Genomic DNA, 19,262 nt, shown 5'->3' with positions numbered 1-19,262 from the left:
GATAAGGTTTGCGCTGCAATCAGATACGTTTCGTTTGGTGAGTTCTTGTGCTACAGCTAAGGAAATCTGGGATAGATTGAAGGAATTATATTCCACAGACGAAGATCTGGAACACTCTATCCAAACTCTCTTGTTATCTGAGTTTGGTGACTTTAAACAGAAGCCTGAAGAAAAACTTGTTCAAGCTTTCGATCGCATTAATCATCTTTTAAGTAAGATGATAAAGCATGGAATTGAAAGGAAAGTTATTGAACAAAAGGTTATGTTCATGAACTCAGACCTGAATGGATGGCTGTTGTGTCAATCATCAAAGCTCATGAACAGTTCAAGTCTAACTCTCTAGCAAAACTGGTGGGTATTTTAAAATCCCATGAGAATGCTTTATCAAAGGAAATGAATGTGGTCTCGGGTCTGGGTTCTTTAGCTTTTGTCTCCAAAGGAAAGAGTTCGGTTGAAGAAGAAGAGGAATTAGATCTTGCAGATTTTGATCTAACCGGCGAAGAATACGCCATGATGGTGTCAAATCCCAGAAAATTCATTAAGAAGAAATTCCCAGCCAACAAGAACCGGAACTGGCAAGGAAGCTATAGCGCCGAAAGGATCAAGGAGGAACCAAAGATGGGGTCAAAGTCTGAAGAGTCAAAGAAGGAAGCTAAAGTTGGAGGAGACTCAGGATTTGACTGTCATTACTGTGGAGGCAAAAATCATTTTGCTAAAGACTGTATGCTGAGAAAGAAAGAAGAAAATACAAACAAAGAAGATGAGGAAGCGAGCCTCCTGAGAAGATTGGAGGAAATAAAGAAAAGAAAGTCTGCTGTTAATAACTCTACCATGAATGCTTTGATTGTGCAGGGTACAAACAACAGTGATGAGTTTGGTGGTGTGGAGGTCTGGTCCACAGATTCTGAGGATGATGAAGTAAGGAAGCCTAGTCACGGAAAAGCTATGTTGGCAAAAGCAGAACAGGAAACGGGGAGATGCTTTGTAGTGACCGAGGGTGTGTCCCAAATGAGAGGATACATAACTGATGGGGGAGTTGAAGAAGAAAGAGAGCGAGAGGACAAATGTTTTGCTGCCAAGCCTGTTAGTGCTCAGATCAACGAATGTGATGAGTTGATCAAAAAGGTACAAAATATTCTTGCTTCTCTAAAAATACATGCTAATAATTATGAAAAGGAATTAAATAATTTAAAGTCAAAATTCTCAAGCATAAGTAGCAGTCTCACCCAAACCTGTGTCACAAATTCTAACCTAACTGATCAAATCAACAGGATTTCTTCAAAGAGTGAGGAACGAAGGATGTGGATCGAGCAGAAGGAAAAGGAGTTAATTAGATCTAAAGATGATTCTATTTATTTGTAGAGAGATAATCTTAAACTTCTTAATAGAGAAATGTTTTTGTTTAATTGCTAAGAGACTCTATTTTAACATCACTCAGTTGCATCTTGATTGTGAAATAGGGAAGAAGATACATTGTATGATTTTACCTTTCCTTGAATTAAAGGAGGATGAAATTGATGCTGAAGCCTACAACTGTGAAAGTGTTGTATCTTCTGACGAAGTGTCTCCAACATAAAAAATAGGTCTGGACAAAATTGAATCCTACATAAAGTCCAAGGACCACAAGGACATGCTCAAAAATCTGTTAGATGAAAATGATAGATTGAAATTGAGAGCCGAAACTATACAAAAATTTGACTCCTTGAATGCCAATTTAAGTTCAGAAAACAAAATTGATGTTGAAAATACATCTGAACTTAATGAGGATGATGATATGAGTGAAATTTTTGTAGAAGATTTGGTGGACTGTTCTGAATTAGCAGAAAAAGAACCTTAGTCCCATAAGAACCTAATTTCTGAAAACTCTATTGAGTTTGCTCGTTCCTTTACCGACAAATCCAAAGTTCTCAAAGCTAAAGCTGTTGTATACCAAAAGGTTCAGACTACCCCAAATCAAGTCTACACTGTACCGGGAGTCACTCCACAACAAACTGCAGAGTTAACTGCTATGGTAGAAGAAGACAATGCTGGTGGATGTGATGAATTCTTCTGGTCGGCCCCAATAGACAACGCAGATGAGACGAAGGGTCTTTCTCAGAAAACCTCATGGAGAGTGAAAGGTAGATACATACATGAACCACTAAATGAGCCTACAAAGTACGATGTGCCGAGCACAAGTGGAACCAAAATCCCTTTGGATGAACCAATGCAAACCACAAGTGATACTTCTTCAACAAAGAGTGAATGCTGTGCTCATGCTTCGAAAAGAAAGGCTAACATTCATAGAAATCCAAAACAGGTGGTTGATCGAAAGCATCAAAGAAATCTGAGATATAAGAAGAATCTCTCCGAAAGAAAACGATTTTGGAACTCTTAGAATCCTGATTTTGTAAGGATTGAAAGGAAGTTAAAATTAGAAGAAAACTCAAGGAACCAGAAGAATAGTTCCGTTTCTCATCACAATACCAACCGAAAGGAAGGTTTCGGTCCTTCAACAGATAGGAACCGAAAGGGTAGTTTCGGTCCCTCGACTGAAAAGAACCGAAAGGGTAGTTTCGGTCCATCACCCTTTAATAACCGAAAGAGCGGTTTCAGTCCGTCATCCTACAACAACCGAAAGGAGAGTTTCGGTCCCTCATCCTACAACAACCAAAAGGAGAGTTTCGGTCCCTCATCCTAGAACAACCGAAAGAGCGGTTTCGGTCCCTCATCCTACAACAACCGAAAGGAGAGTTTCGGTTCCTCATCCTACAACAACCGAAAGAGCGGTTTCATTCCCTTATCGTACAACAACCGAAAGGAGAGTTTCGGACCCTCATCCCATGGCAACCGAAATAACAATTTCGGTCCTCATGCCTGCAAGTCTGATCAACAAAACCGGGAATCTAATGTCTCTTCTAAATTCAATTCTCTAAATTCCAGTTCCTCAGTCAAAAACCCCAGTCCTCCTAAATCAACAAAAATTAAAGTTTTCACCATTAAAAGAAAAGATGAAACAACTTTGATTAAACGTACATATATGGTTGATATTTCTCTTACTATTCCCTGTCCTGTAAAAGGCTCACAAGGACCCAAGAAACTTTGGGTTCCTAAATCTGCTTAATGTTTTGCAGGTTATTCGTGACGAGCAGTTTGACGAAGAATGGTACATCGATAGTGGCTGCTCGCGTCACATGAAAGGGAGGAAGGAGGAACTAAGAGAGTTTCGTTCTCTCAAAGATGGTGGTATTGTAAAATATGGCAACAATTCTTTTGGAACTATTAAAGGCTATGGAATGATCACTAATGGCGAGTTCTCCATAAGGAAGGTTGCATATGTTGAAGGGCTCCACCACAATCTCATCAACGTATCACAACTGGTGGTTGGTACCGGATTAAAAGTATCATTCGATGATGAAGGCTCAGAAATTGTCGAAAAGAGCTCAAACAACATTCTGTTGAAATCAAAGCGAAAAGGGGAAATGTATCCTTTGAATCTCAATCCTATAAGAGGTAAACCAGCAATATGCTTACTCACAAAGGCTCACTCTGGTGAAAGCTGGTTATGGCATAGAAGACTCTCTCATCTGAACTTCAAGGACATCAACAAGTTGGTCTTAGGTGATCACGTTCGAGGTCTACCAGTTCTAAAATTCGATAAAGAACATCTCTGTGCAACATGTGAAATGGGAAAGCAGAGTCGGTAGAGTCATCATTCTATTATCAATACTAAGGTGATAGAACCACTGGAATTACTGCACATTGATCTATGTGGTCCTTCGTCCATCGAAAGCATTGGGGGAAACAAATACATTCTGGTTATTGTGGACGATTTCTCAAGGTTTACATGGATTTTCTTTCTCAAGCAAAAGTCTGAAGCTATTCCAAAGCTCAAGCTCTTCATTAAACAGATCGAGACGCAACTAAGAAATGTAGTTCATAATATAAGGAGCGACAATGGCCTGAAATTCAAGAACAAAGACTTTGAAGGTTTTCTTGCTGAAAAAGGGACGACTCACAATTTCTCAGCTCCCTATACTCCGCAGCAAAATGGAATTGTTGCAAGGAGAAATCGGTCCCTGTGTGAAGCTGCTCGTACCATGTTATGCTTCGCGTCCCTGCCGTTGTATTTCTGGGCTGATGCAATTGCGGATGCATGTTATACTCAGAATCGATCATACTTGAATAAGCGGTTCTCAATTACCCCTTACGAGATCTTGAACAATCGAAAACCAAACGTGAAATTCTTTCATGTGTTCGGTTGAAGATGCTTCATTTTCAACTCCAAAGAAAATCGAAACAAGTTCGATGTCAAGGGTGATGAAGGAATTTTCTTAGGCTACTCCCTGAACTCCAAGGCGTATAGAGTTCTCAATAAACGCTCGAAGAAAATTGAAGAAACATACTATGTCACCTTTGACGATAATTATGTTAAGAAGTTGAAACCAACAGAAGATGCATCGCAGGACATATTTCCAAAGAATGGTCATGTTACTATCCCCATCTCGAATCTTTTCGACCAATTCATGTTCCTGTTTGATGAGCCTCAAAAGGCGATTGACTCTGAATCAGCTGCAAAAGACAACAAAGTTGATAATCTGAAACAAGTTATAGACGATGCTGCTAAGATGATGACTGGAGATCAATCCAAAGACACCGAAGGCGCAGACGCAACCGAACATTCTGGTGACCATCCTACTGTCCAGAGGGAGGGTTCCTCTACTCATCATGATCAAGGTTCTTAATTCCAGGGGGAGAACTCATCGCCAAATACATCAAGCTCTACTGAAATTCCAGCCAATGAAGGGGATACAAATGCTGGTCCTGAACAGGATTTATTCTTCGAGGGGGAGAACACTAATGTTGGTGATGATGACACCGTGTCTAAACTAGAGGAAGAAATCCATGCTGAACTGGATCCTATTTATGATCCATAGTTTCCTCCACTTATCAAATGGACCAAAGACCATCCTCAAACTCAAATTATTGGGGAATCCTCAGAAAAAGTGTTAACTCGCTCTCAAATCAAAGCGAAACAGGCTGCACTTTTTTCAAAAGTAGAGTTCTGGATGTTCAATTCATTCGTTTCTAAAATTGAACCAAAGACTGTTAACTTAGCTCTTGATCATTCAGACTGGGTTCAAGCCATGCAGGATGAGTTAAATGTGTTTGAACGAAACAAGGTATGGTGTCTTATTCCAACTCCAAAGGATGCTTCGGTTGTCGGTCTCAAATGGGTATTTAGAAACAAGATGGACAAAGAATGGAATGTCATTCGTAACAAAGCAAGACTGGTGGTCAAAGGATATTGTCAGGAAGAAGGAATTGATTATGAAGAAACCTTCGCTCCAATGGAAAGATTGGAATCTGTTCATATTTTTCTTGCATACGCTGCTCACAAGAACTTTGAAGTCTATCAAATGGATGTCAAATGTGCTTTCGTCAACGATGAACTTGAAGAAATGGTATATGCTGAGCAACCGCCAGGATTCGTGAACAGGAAGTATCCCGATCATTGTTATATCCTTGACAAAGCTGTCTATGGCCTCAAACAAGCTCCCAGAGCATGGTATGAAACTTTCACACGCTTCTTAAAAATGTCTAAATTCAAACAAGGTTCGGTTGACCCAACCTTCTTTCGTAAGCGAGAAGGTAACCACCTTATGATAGTCCAAATTTATGTTGATGACATCATCTTTGGCTCCACGAATCCTAGCTTAACAGCTGAATTCAGAAAGTTGATGGAAACTAAATTTGAGATGAGCTCAATGGGTCCAATTAACTTTTTTCTTGGATTGAACATTAGATAGGGACCCGAAGGCATCATTATTAATCAGGAAGCATATACCAAGACTTTGATAACCAAGTTTGGAATGATGGGAGAATCTAAAGTGATAGTACCTATGGCTTTTGGAACTAAACTCACACCATTATTAGAGAAACTAGCAGCTGATACAACACTCTATCGACAAATGATTGGATCTCTGATGTATCTCACAACCAGTAGACCTGACATCATGTTCTCCGTCTGTTACTGTGCACGATTTCAAGCCAACCCATGAGAACCTCATTTTCAAGCTGTGAAGAACATCTTTCGCTATCTGAAGCGAACCTCCTCTCTAGGCCTATGGTATCCAGCCAACTCAGGATTCTTCGTTCAAGCATTTTTAGATGCTGATTTGGGTGGCTGTGGATTGGATCGTAAAAGCACCACTGGAGGATGTCAATTCCTAGATGGTAAATTAGTAAGTTGGCAATCAAAGAAACAGACATGTGTTTCGTTATCCACTGCAGAAGCCGAATATATTGCTGCAGCATCCTGTACATCTCAAGTTGTATGGATACAAAGTCAACCCCGGGATTATGGGCTAAACATGAAGAAAATCCCACTATATTGTGACTCTGAAAGCGCAATTAGGATTTGTCACAACCCAGTGCAACACTCCAAGACTAAGCATATAGCACTGAGATATCATTTCATCAAGGATCACGTCGAAGATGGTAACGTAGAAATTCACTTCGTCAGAACGACTGATCAACTGGCAGACATATTTAGAAAGGCCTTACCCGAAGCAAGCTTCAATAAGATTCTACAAGGCCTAGGAATGATGCAAGCCGAGTTTGTACCGAAATTGCCTTCGCTCTCATAAAGGTAACAAGCGAAATAGAGCGAACCGAAATGAATCGAAATGAACCGAACGTTCGGTCTATTTCGGGTTCGGTCCTTCTTAACTCGTTCGTTTTTTTAAGGCATTTCAAATGTTTTCTTGTGTACAACTTTTTCATTACTTCCTTTCTACTTATAAAATTTCAAAAATATTTTTTTCTCTTGCTCTCATAAAAATTCTTATAAAATCCAAAAATATTTTTCTTACTTTATTTTTTATTTTATTTTTTTTTCTAATGTTTTTCTTGTTTTTGTTTAAGTATGATTCTCGATGGCAAAGATATGGTAGGATAATGAATTTATTAGTTAGGAGTCCCTAGAAGCATCTTGATGTATGTTGACCAAAGCCTCGACTGATTTTGAGTGAAGCCTTAATAACATGATTTATACCCATCATGTTTTCCCAATACAGGCTATCAAATTCACTCTAATCTTGAGCTACCTTACTCTGCTCATATTGAGTTTTGAGTTTTGAGCTACCATCTCTATCATCTTTCTCCATTATAATTCATTTCATCAATATAACCCCTGAGACTTTCAGTTTTAACCACTGAGGTTTATGGTTATAGCAAGTCTGTGTTCATGATCTTATTTTCATGCCACTATGTACTAAGTGAAACCCAAAGTTCAACACCACTAATGAATTGACGGTGAATTAAACAATTCAAGCTCTTACTTGTTACCTAATGAAATCTCTTTTTCTTTTGTGTGATCTTTATGAGCTTGCCTCTCACCAAGGCTTCTCTAACCCTAAAAGATCCAGTTTTTTTTTTTTGAGATTTCCATTCTTCTCTCATCACTCTAAAAGTTTATCATACCTACTTGTTCAATAGATCACAATGATCTCACAAGTACTTCATTCAGTTTCGGTCTTATGTTAAGTATCGAAATTATGAATTGAAGCGAAAGCCACCCTCTTTAAACCTTAAAAGATGCCTTTCAAAACTTCTCAAAAAGTTATTGATCGTTATTCAATGGGAAACTGAAAGGACCTTAGATCAATCAATCTATCAAACAATGACTAATAATAAGAACAGAACAACGAAATATCACAAAGAGCTTTCACTAAGAATGATAATCTCACAAAGAGATTATTGTTCGCACAAAGCGGCTATTAGGGTTTGTGAAAGACAGCCTCTTCACTAACCCGTACAAAAGATTATATAGAACTATTATAGACAATCCCTAAAAATCAGGGATGTTCCAGCTAACTAATATATGATAACTATGGAAACAAGATAAATACTAAATCTGTTACATATAAGACAATACATATATACTGAACAACTTTTATGCTGACGCTGATGCTGATGCTGACACTGATGCTGATGGATCAGTTTCAAACATCATCATATTATAAGGTTCAACCTTACAATCTCCCCCAATATGATGATGTTCAAAACAACAGCTATACGCGAACACCTCTGGACAAAAATTCTTCATACTCAGCTTCAACTTCTATTTTCACAGGCCAGTAAGGACTATCCAGCAGCTCCTGTCTTCTATTCAGCAGTTTTATAGCAATCAGTATGTGAAACTCTCCAGATAAATCTTGAAGACTCATGCACATTTGTATTAAGCCAACAAGATGTGCTGTTGGAGCTCTTGGAATTTCCGTGGTGCGCTGAAAGCACATTCTTCTATTTTTATCGAGATAAAACATTCTATGTTCAGGAACTGAGATGAACTTATGTTGAACTGGCTCAACACCGATAGGAAGAGAGTTGTTTATCCCTTCAGCACCAAAATTTAGAACAAACACATCTTCACCATCAACTTGAAATCTAGTCCTTCGGATTCTAGGAACTGAGAAACTTTGGCCTTGTTGCTGAGAGTGCTGTATAGGAACAAGATCCAAACGCTGAACTTTCTTGATCAGTAGATGGAGAGCACATGTCAGTTCAGAAGAGATAGCTGAAGTTTGCTTGGATGCTAATTCAAGCAATTCCATCCATTCAGAATATCCATATCTGATCAGCTCGTCCCTCTTGACAACTTCAGTGTATGGATGTTGAGGACCTTGACGAGTGATCAGTAATGTAAGAATTTTCTCATTACGAGGTTTAGAAGCTTTAACTTTGATGATTTTATCACTACTCACTCGTCGTTTAAGAACATCTTGAAACCTCTTTCAATCAATCCTGTCAAGAATATTTTCAGTCCTTGAGTTGCTGTTACTGGGAAGATTTAGATTTGGACTGATATTCTAAGAACTTCTGCATCTGAGCTTTAAAGGATCCTTTGACCTGAAGTTGATGCTGAATGAGAGATTCATCAGCTTGAGCAATATTCTTTAGAAGCTGAGCTTGATTGGCTTCATCAAGAATTTGCTTAACTTGATTCGGAGACATGTTCCATTCAACTGCCAAGTTGGATATGCTGACTATGGACTTAGGTTTCTTGCTAGGCAGAGAAGTATCAGTGTGTGAAGAAGCCAAATCAGAATCTGCTGCCTTGCGCTTGCGAGATAGAGGTTGAGTATCCTCACTAGCTACACCTGAATCTTCTCCTTGGACTGGTATAATAGGATCAATGTAGTTCATGTCCAGGATCTGACACTCATCATCATGTTCATCATCATGCTCATTATCTTCAGCAAGCTTTTCAGTATCTGCTAGTCTATCAGGCTCCTCAACAACTAGTTTATCAGACTCGTGCATCGGCTGTGGTGGCTCAGTCTGGACTAAAGTGTTGTCCGTAGATCCAAGCTCAACATATTCAGTGTCTCCCTCTTTTGGATCATCATCAGTGTCTCTCCTATTTTGATCATCATCAGTGTCTCCCCCTTTTTGATCATCATCATTTTGTGGGTGATGGGAAGAAGTTGGCAAGAGAATTTCCTTCAGCTGATGTACATCGGCCTCAATTCATAGAAGACGCTGATTCATGTCCCGAGTCAGTGTCAGAAGCTCATTAAATGCTGAGGCCGGTATATGAAGGAATGAAGTACCTGAAACTTCTTGTGAGTGAGGTTGCGCCCCCGGAAAAGGTTGATCCCCCTGGAATGGGTTCTCCCCTGAGATGGTTATTCCCCCCTGAGATGATGGCTCCCCCTGGGATGGTTGCCCCCTTGAATTAGTGGCTCCTCTTGAGCTGAGTGAACTCTCTCAGTGACAGAGAGAGTATGATGAGAAAGTTGAGGGGAGAGATGACCACCATCCTGTGATTCAGCTTCTTGATCAGCATGATCTTCATTGTTACCATCAGCTCTTTCATCAGTATCAGCGGTTAGTGAAGGAATAGTATATGGATTTGCAATTCATTCTCTCATCCGATCAGAGATGCCGATGTCAGTTTCCAACGGATCATCCTGATACATTCGTACAGACATGCGTGGGCATTGGATGGGGTTTCCAGGATGTGAGTAGTAAGCTTCAGCGAAAAATTTATCTAGCACAAGAGCAATCCAGCGTGGAAAGGGGACATGATCAGCGCGTACATTTGCACGAAGAAGTTGAACAAGTTGATCAAAGAAGAAGGCCCCATAATCAAGTCGTTTATTGAGAAGAAGAGAACAGACGACTTGTTGCTCATAAGTGCTCAGTTGATCACCACTACGAGATTTGTGACCCACACATTTGCATAGAGCACCGGTGAAGAACTTCCATCCTAGAGTCATACATTGACGCATAATGAGAGCTGATCGAGTACCAGCCTTTGAGTGATCATAGCCCAGTTGATCAAAGAGACGTCGACAACGTTCAATAGGTGGAAGCTCAGAGAAGGGTTCAAATATTGGTAATCTGAGCGCAGCACTGAGAAGGTCAGTGGTAATAAAGATTGAGTGTCTTCCACGGTCAATAGTTCCGGAGATGACGTTTTCATCATTGATTGTTGCAGTGTAGTAGAACTCACAGACTTGTTCGGGAAAGAACTCTGATGGAACGTCACTGATTGCGTATCGGAGTCGGCAGGAGACTAAGAAATCAGCAAAGTCATCAAGTCCAAGACCTCGGTGAACATCTGGAATATCAGGGTTGAAAGCTACGTTGGTGGCTTTGATGTGTATGGGAAGAGGAGGAGAGTTTTGAGCTGGAACGACTCTTCTTGAAGTGGAGGAGAAGGTGAACAGTGATGCCGCCATTGAAGAAGTTTAGTATTCTAGGGGTTTTTTTTTTTTTTTTTTTTTTTTTTTTTTTTTTTTTTAATAAGCGAGAGAGAAGATTGAAGGAAAGTAAAAAGGTTTGGGGAAGAGGTGAAAAGGTTTAAATAGGGAATGAAACGGTAAAAGTAATGATTATCTTTAGCGAAAATAACTGCATATCTTGCCTGACTGTCAAATCAAAAAATAGCCGTTGGGTAAATAGAGCCGTTGTACCGAAGATGAAACGACAATCAGTGACTGCGGAAGCGCTGAGATTGCTATCACGGAAAGTTACATGCTGAAAGATAGTGTGTCGTCAATTCAAGGTACAACTTGCTTGTTTAGGGTTAGCAAGGTGATTGGTGCGTGTTATAGATACTGGTTTAATTATCTAACCATCGGCACAGAGTGTCGAGTCTTTATCAGTGAGTGGTATTTCTTACTGAATCATTAGACACTGAGTGAGAAGATGGTGAAGAGAGGATTGTTGAGTGTGATAGACACTGGTGTTTTGGTCTAACCATCGGCAAAGATTGTTAGATTCTCATCAGCATGTGTTTTGTCACACCGAATCACAGAATCAGTGTAAGATTGGTAAGAGTGGATAGTTGCGTGTGATAGAACTTGGTGTTTTGTCTAACCATCGGCAAAGATTGTTAGATTCTCATCAGCATGTGTTTTGTCACACCGAATCACAGAATCAGTGTAAGATTGGTAAGAGTGGATAGTTGCATGTGATAGAACTTGGTGTTTTGTCTAACCATCGGCAAAGATTGTTAGATTCTCATCAGCATGTGTTTTGTCACATCGAATCACAGAATCAGTGTAAGATTGGTAAGAGTGGATAGTTGCGTGTGATAGAACTTGGTGTTTTGTCTAACCATCGGCAAAGAGTTTCAAGTTGTTATCAGTGTATGGTTTAATACAGTGAATCATTCAACTTTAGTTTAGAAGATTTGTAGAAGAGAAAGAGATAAGAGATCATACAGTGTACTCAGCATGCTAAACATCATCAGTGCATCATCATCAGTACAAAAAAATATTAGTGTATAAGACAATAACAAACATTAGTAAAACAATTTTTCAATCGAGAGTGATCATTCCAAGTTCACCAATGATGTGAGCATTAGTTTGAGTATCCAGGGCCTTGGTGAAAATGTCAGCTAGTTGATCGGAAGTTTTTACATGCTATAAAACAATCTTGCCCTTCTCAACATTGTCTCTGATGTTACTGCAGGACCAGTTTTCTTGACATAGTCTTCCAGGAGAGACTTGGATTTAGTAATATGTCTTGAGCAACCACTATCTAAGTACCAAAGATTCTCCTGACCCTGCAGTGCAGAGAAACTGGTTAGAACACACTGACCCATTGGAAGATGGGTCATTCACAAAGTTATTTGACAATATTTTATAGCACTCTTTAGGAAGACAGTTTAAAGAATTTGATTTAAGAGTCCATTTTTCATTTCTAACTTTGATGTTATCAGCTCTTAATGATGTTTTATCAAACTTGCATTCACTGATTTTGTGATTCGAATCACCACACCTATAGCAAATTCTAGTACCAAAGTGTTTCTTGGTAAACACATTTTTAGGTTTAACACATTTACATTTGAAAGATTCACCAAGTGAACTTTGAGTTCTTTTATTTAACATTGAATTACTAAAGAATTCAGCGTCAGAAGAACTACAATCAGTGATGGATGAGGAGCTGACATCAGTATCAGATTTAGACTTATGTACTGAAACACTGCAATCAGGATATTGTTCAAGTTGTTCATGAACAGCATGAAACACTCCGTTTGAGATATGAAATGCGATAATATTTTCAGTGAGAGGAGTTGGTCTCACAAGATGTGCAAGATAAGAAGTAGGATCAATTCCAGTAATTTCAATATTACACTCAGTAACACCATTAGAGTCAGTAGCGCAGTGTTCATTAACGAGACTCTGATTAATAAAGGTGTTGCTGATAAATGTCTTTTTGAAACTATCTTTTAATTCATTTATGGAATAAAATTCAGATTCCTTTTCTTGAGATTTAAAAACTTTTTCTGCTTCAGCAAAATTTCCCCCAAGGATTTTCTCACATGAGTGAGGTACTTGAGCAGAAATAACATAATTAGCATTTTTGTGAGATTTAGCCCAAAGTTTTAAACATTTCGTTCTTTGCTCAAAAGATCTTTAACTTTATCAATTTCAGTAGATAGTGAGGAATTTGATAAACTAGTAACTCTTAGAGTTTCCTGAGTAGTGTTAATAATGTTAATTTTTAAGGATAGTTCAGTTTTAAGAAAATCAATTTGATTTTGCATATCTCTTATGGTTTGATTCTTCTTAGAATTAAGAACACCCAAATATTCAAACATTTTGATTTTTTCATTTATTGAATATGAAACAAAGTTTTGAACCTGATACATTGAAGGAGAATCAGTGTTGTGCTTCCTGGAGATTTCCACTGCATCAGACATATCAGCATCAAATGAACTGTTGCTGATTTTACATTCATCAGTGTCTTCTATCTTGACCATCAGACACTTAACTTCATCATCTGATGACTCCTCATCAGTCTTCCATTTTTCTTCTTCAGCGACAAGAACTTTATGTTCCAAGTTCTCTGCTTTTAGTTTCTCAACTAACTTGTTGTACTTTTGCTTCCAGTATTCATCCGAGCTTTGGGTTCTTTGTTTGCATTCTTTTGCAAAATGATCAGTGCTCCCACAGTTAAAGCACTGAGCTTTCCCTTTCCTATCAGTACCATGCTTTTTATCAGCGTCTGATCTTTTTGAAGATTTCCCACCCATCTTCTTCTGAAACTTTGAGAAATTTCGGCCTGATTTCTCAAAAGTCTTCACAATCAAAGCCGCACTAGCCACAACCTTTTCGAGATCATCAGTGTCACTTTTAGAAGAATCAGTTTCTGAATGGTTTTCAGTGTTTGACTCTGATACTTGCTTTTTGTTTGAAAATAAGGCTATTGATGACTCACGCTGAGAATCCTTCATCAGCTCCTTTCTCTGAAGCTTGGATTCCTCATAGTATCGTAGGTTTCCATAGAGACTTTGTAAGTCCATTGTATTGATCTTCTCACTATTTTTCAGCACATCAACATGGTTCTCCCAACCTGCACCCAGAGAATCCAAAAACTTCTACACTAGAACAGTTTGATGCTTCAACTGATCTAGTCTCCGTAGATCATTAACAAGAGTATTAAACCTGTTAAAGGTTTGAGTCAGGGTTTCATCTTTCTTTTCAAAAAAATGTTCATACCTTCTGTTTAGATCATTTATTTGAGTAGCCTTGACTTCTTCAGTGCCTTCAAAAGATACAGTCAGTGTATCCATCATCTCTTTTGCTGAGATGCAATTCTGAACCAGCCCAAAGTTATTGTATGGCAAAGCATAGCTGATTGCAGCCCGAGCACAAACATCAAGACCATTCTTTCTTTTTTCATCTTCCGTCCAGTTTTCTCTAGGTGTTTTCTTCATGGGACCATCAGGAACGTTGTTTTTCAGGGGCTGATACATCGGAACATATGGACCTTTTTCGATGATGTCCAACATGTCTTCATCTACCGACTCTAATGCATAGAGAGCCTTTATTTTCCACATAGCAAAATTTGTCTCATCAAATGAAGGAATTTTAGCAGAAGGATGATTTGATGAGTTTGAAGAAGAAGAGGATGAAGCCATTTGTTTGATAAAAGAAACCTGCTTTGATACCAATTGAAAGGACCTTAGATCAATCTATCTATCAAACAATGACTAATAATAAGAACAGAACAACAAAATATCTCAAAGAGCTTTCACTAAGAATGATAATCTCACAAAGATATTACTGTTCGCACAAAGCGACTATTAGGGTTTGTGAAAGACAACCCCTTCACTAACCCGTACAAAAGATTATATAGAACTATTATAGACAATCCCTACAAATCAGGGATGTTCCAGCTAACTAATATATGATAACTATGGAAACAAGATAAATACTAAATCTGTTACATATAAGACAATATATATACTGAACAACTTTTATGCTGACGCTGATGCTGATGCTGACACTGATGCTGATGGATCAGTTTCAAACATCATCATATTATAAGGTTCGACCTTACAGAAACCAAGCAAGCACATTAATGCCTCTCTTGACTTTGAAGGAAGTGATTTTTTCCCAGAATCAATTGTTTTATGTCAGTTTACGACATCCCATATGATCCCTAAAATCTCATTTTATTTCTTTATCTTTTACACCCTATGCACGGAAATTTTTAATTTTCAAAATTCTAGTTATGTTCAGATTGATCATTAAATAGCTAAAGGCACAAAGATTCAAACGTCGTATGATGAAACGATTGGGATCAAGTGGAAGCTGACTCAGTGGCTATCCGAACGGTTTGGCGATTTGAAAAAGTACATTTTATGGAATGGCGTGTAAAAAGGGAAACGTCTTTTCTCTCTCCTGCGTCATCTTCGGCATGCCAACTGTTCACCCATCAACTCAGGCGCTATTTTTGAGATAATCCAAGATTTCAGTCGGATTTTTCTCTCTCTTCCTTGTACGTATAAAAGGAATTGGAATGGTACCCTCTCAACCTTTATCACCTCCCAAATCTTTCTCAAAGAAACCCAACGATTCTCCACAACTGTTCATTGTCTTCTCCAAGCTACTACAATGGCAGACTTATCATCTATTCACGATACCTCAGTTCGTCAACCGCTTCTCACCATCAAACCCCAACAGAACCTGATCATTGATCTCACTCCATTCATCTATGAGCCCTATATGCTGTATGTGGTTGAGTGTCTCAAATACTCACCACTCGTCGATGCACTGACTAAGGTTGAAGTGGTTCCAATGTCGTGCTTATCTCTTGTCTACTCTACTGTATTCTATGACAAGATTAATGAACGGATTCATTTTGAACTCCAGGATAAGAAGACCTCCATCTCCAAAATTCGATTCTGTGCCCTAATTGGTCTTTCTCAAGATCCATCTCTGGTAAACCCTGATTCCATTACAACTGGCCAACTGTTCTCTATGTTCTATCAGATGGGGTATACTGAAACCCTAACCACTGTTACGAAGTTCAAGAAGTCTTGGCTTCCTCCTCAATGGAATAGCCTTTTCACGCTACTGTTCAAGGGACTGTCTGAAAGAAGCGTTGGTTCTGACGGTGCAAGCAAGTCATTCATGACGGTACTATATGGGTTGTACAATGGCATTAACCTAGACTATGGGTCTATTATTTGGCAACAGTTGGTTCAAAGCTTGATTTCTTCCTCCAGGCATTCTGAGATCTCATGTGGGCGGTTTTGGTCCCTCATCACTAACTAGGCAATGGATCATCTTCGTGTTCCAATAATGGCGGACTCCTTGCTCTCCTCTATTGCCACTTTCCACACGACGAAAATCATCGTCACTGATCCAACCAAGTTTTCATTCATCAGACCCATTCCTGAAGCTATGCTCGGCCGTATTTCAGCGTCGAGTAATGTTCTTCAACAGTACAAGAAGCGTCCATCTGTTGGTCCAAGAGAGCTTACACCGACAATGCTTCGTTCCATTGAAGAGGCTGACAAGCTAGCCAAGAGGGGTAAGAAGCCTGAAACACAGAAGGAGGGACCGGTCATTAAACCAAACAAGGGGCAAACCCCCAAGACACGTAAATCTGATAAAGCTGCAACCTCTCAGTCTCAACCGAAAAAGCAGAAGAAGCCTGCTAGGAGACTTATTCTTCAATCCTCTAGTGATTCCGATTCTGAATATGTCCCTCCTAAGCAGAAGAACGCTCCACCTTCAGCATCTGAGAGCGAAAGATCTGATGAAGAGGCTTCGGGCCAAGGGGATACTCCACCTCACTCCCCTACTCCAGAAATTCCAGTTCGCTCTTTTCCTCCTTCACCTCCACCTGTTACCATTCCAGTTTCTATCCTTCCTATCTCTCCAATAACCACCTCTCAACCCTTCACCACAATCCCTATTCCCACACCCATTTTCACAGATACAACTTCTACCACTACTACAAAACCTACCTTTACTGTTCCCAATCCACCTATAACCAAACCTCCTGTAACAACTGAACCTCCACCTTCTTCAAAACCCTTATCCCCAACACCATCTACTGAAACAACCCCTATTTTAGGCGGTGAGGACTTGGAATTTGATCCCACATATTTCAGTCCTTATCGAGTACAGAGTGATGACGATGATGATGAGCCTGTTACAAAACGTCATCTCAAGGCAGTAAACGATAAGCTTGACCAACTGCTTTCATCCTCTTCCTCTGGTGCCTATTCAGAGGTTGCCTTAAAGACATTGTTCTCTTCGGTCATTGCCGAACACAATGCCACTTTATCTGCTGCAGCCAAGGCTATTGAAGCCTCCACTTCCCAATGTCAACAGGCTTCTCACGCTGTTGATGCCTCTACTAAGGAGTGCAAGGATGCGACCGCAAAAGTCGATAAACTAGTTTCAGAAGCTCACTTATTTTTAGATTCTTTGCAGGCTGCTGCTGTAAAAAATGCTGAAACTGTCAATAATTCAGTAGAGAATCTTCAAAGATCTCTTCAGTCTGAGCGCTCGAGTATTCAAGCGGATCGCCAGGCCATTGAAGAAGCCAATGAATAACTCCATGCTAATTTCAACGAACGCTTAACTCAACTGGAAGCAGAATTAGCAGTGGAAAATCAGATTATGGATGAGCTTGACAGACGTACAACCCAGCTCAAATTGCAAACATACAAGATGCGTACTGCTAATGCTGAGATTAGTGATCTCAAGTCAGAAAGGGAGGTTATTAGGAGTTCTACTGCCGATGTTCACTCCATCCTTCTTCATCTTATTGAGGCTCATGACCCGCTTATCACTATTACTGTCAGAAGGCATTTAGCAGACAAGCTCAGACCAGCACTGGATGTTCTCAGCCGTATCGAGGATGTTCCGGTGACCTGGGTCCAACAGAAACAAGGGGGAGAGAAAGTGCCAAAGCAACCTCCTCCTTCTGGATCAAACCCATCTGCTGAACCGAAGGGTAATGAAGCTTCGGTCAGTAATAAAGACAAAACGAAGAAGAAAATAGGTGAAGACGACACAGACAATGAAGATGATGTCTATGTCAAGATTCCCAAGAAACCTGTCCAGAAGGTTAACACTTTTTCTGAGAAAGAAACAGAAGAAAACATCAAGAAACAGCAAGCTGAGGTTGAGCTGAAGCGAAAGGAGGTGGAGCTCCTAGAGAAGAAAAAGTCTATGTTTCCTGTATGGACAAAAGACTCGCTTCAAAGGTGAGAAATCGATGAGCCGACTATTCTCTGGCTCGAGCCAATAATGTCCTTTGGCCTTGACAACTCCAAGGATGCACAGTTCGATATGCCAATCACTAGAAAGGCATTTATCTTCCACTACTTCAACTCGACTGTTGCTATTCCATCCCCGAACCCGAAGGTAGATATGGATCTTCTGGAGTTTTACTTGGAGTTTTGTAACAGCCCGGATCACCAGGTATTTTATTGTTTTAATATTTTGAGTTTTGAGAAGGGACTCGGCGAGTTGGAGCTCAGACTCGCCGAGTAGGGTCGCGATTCTGGACGCGGGATTCGTTCGGACTCGGCGAGTCCAGGATATGGACTCGGCGAGTCCACGCTGTTTAATGAAACCCTAATTTCTCGGGTTTGGGACCTATTTAAATGGCCTTATGGCCGTCAATTGCATCCATCAGTCCATAGAGAGAGACTCTAAAAGTGCTTTAGCGATTTGAGAGTGAAAGGAGGCATTTCTTGGCATTTGTGTGTTGTTTAGCAAAGAAGAAGGAGGCTCTAGCCAAGAGGAGGCAAAGGGGACTGCTATTTGGTGGATTGGAAGCTTGACCCTTCAATCTAAAGGTATAATTTCGACTCATCTCCTGTTTTGTGAAGTATAACCGATTTTAGGGTTTCTTGTGGCCTTGTTGAGTAGATTTGATGGCCAAATAGTCCCATGCTAGTGATGAGACTCCGGATCTGGATCCATAGAGGTCCAGAGAGTCTCATTCTTCAAGCTTTATAGAGAACAATGGAGGTCATGACCTTGTGTAGTGAGATTTGTTGAAGATTCTTCATAATTAGCCATATAGAGGTTGTTAATGCATCAAGGCTAGAACTTTACGTGATGAATCAGTCTAGGAGGGCCAGATCTATGAATTGTTGGAGTAGATCTGACCTTAGAAGCAAGTTTGAGTGATTGCATGAAATGGACTCGCCGAGTCCGATGAGCAGACTCGGCGAGTAGCTTGAAGATTTCCTTGGACCGGCCAGGGAGTGGTCCAGACGAGTCAGGAGTTGACCCAGTGAGTCAGGGCGAGTTAGAGAGGATTGTCATGTGGTCTGAGTCGAGCTGGGACTCGCCGAGTCGTTCTGGAGACTCGGCGAGTTGAGTCGGGGTGGTCCCGCGACTCTTCCAGGTGGAACTCGTCGAGTCAGGGGGAGTACTCGACGTGTAGAAAGGGAATCCTAGAGAGTTGGTGAGAACGTCTAGACTCGCCGAGTTGCCGCGGGC

The 19,262-nt window shown here is 40.1% G+C and overlaps 1 protein-coding gene across 1 annotated transcript; it reads right to left on the bottom strand.

Moving 5' to 3' along the window:
• Window positions 1–8,820: 8,820 nt before the first annotated feature.
• LOC128133748 (uncharacterized) lies at window positions 8,821–9,862 on the bottom strand. The gene is made up of 3 exons (XM_052771282.1): window positions 9,848–9,862; window positions 8,983–9,492; window positions 8,821–8,904 (listed from the first exon to the last, which is right to left on the bottom strand). The coding sequence occupies exons 1-3, from the start codon at window positions 9,860–9,862 to the stop codon at window positions 8,821–8,823; spliced, it is 609 nt and encodes a 202-aa protein (XP_052627242.1).
• Window positions 9,863–19,262: the final 9,400 nt, after the last annotated feature.

Source organism: Lactuca sativa, chromosome 4 (genome assembly GCF_002870075.4).
Source record: "Lactuca sativa cultivar Salinas chromosome 4, Lsat_Salinas_v11, whole genome shotgun sequence".
Classification (NCBI taxonomy): domain Eukaryota; kingdom Viridiplantae; phylum Streptophyta; class Magnoliopsida; order Asterales; family Asteraceae; genus Lactuca; species Lactuca sativa.
Note: the sequence above shows the minus strand (reverse complement) of the source record. Positions and strands in the feature narration are given on the sequence as shown.

Coding starts and splice junctions, on each gene's coding strand:
- LOC128133748 (XM_052771282.1), bottom strand. Junction 8,905..8,982: donor GGAACATGTCTCCGAATCAA/GTTAAGCAAATT, acceptor TCTCTCATTCAG/CATCAACTTCAGGTCAAAGG.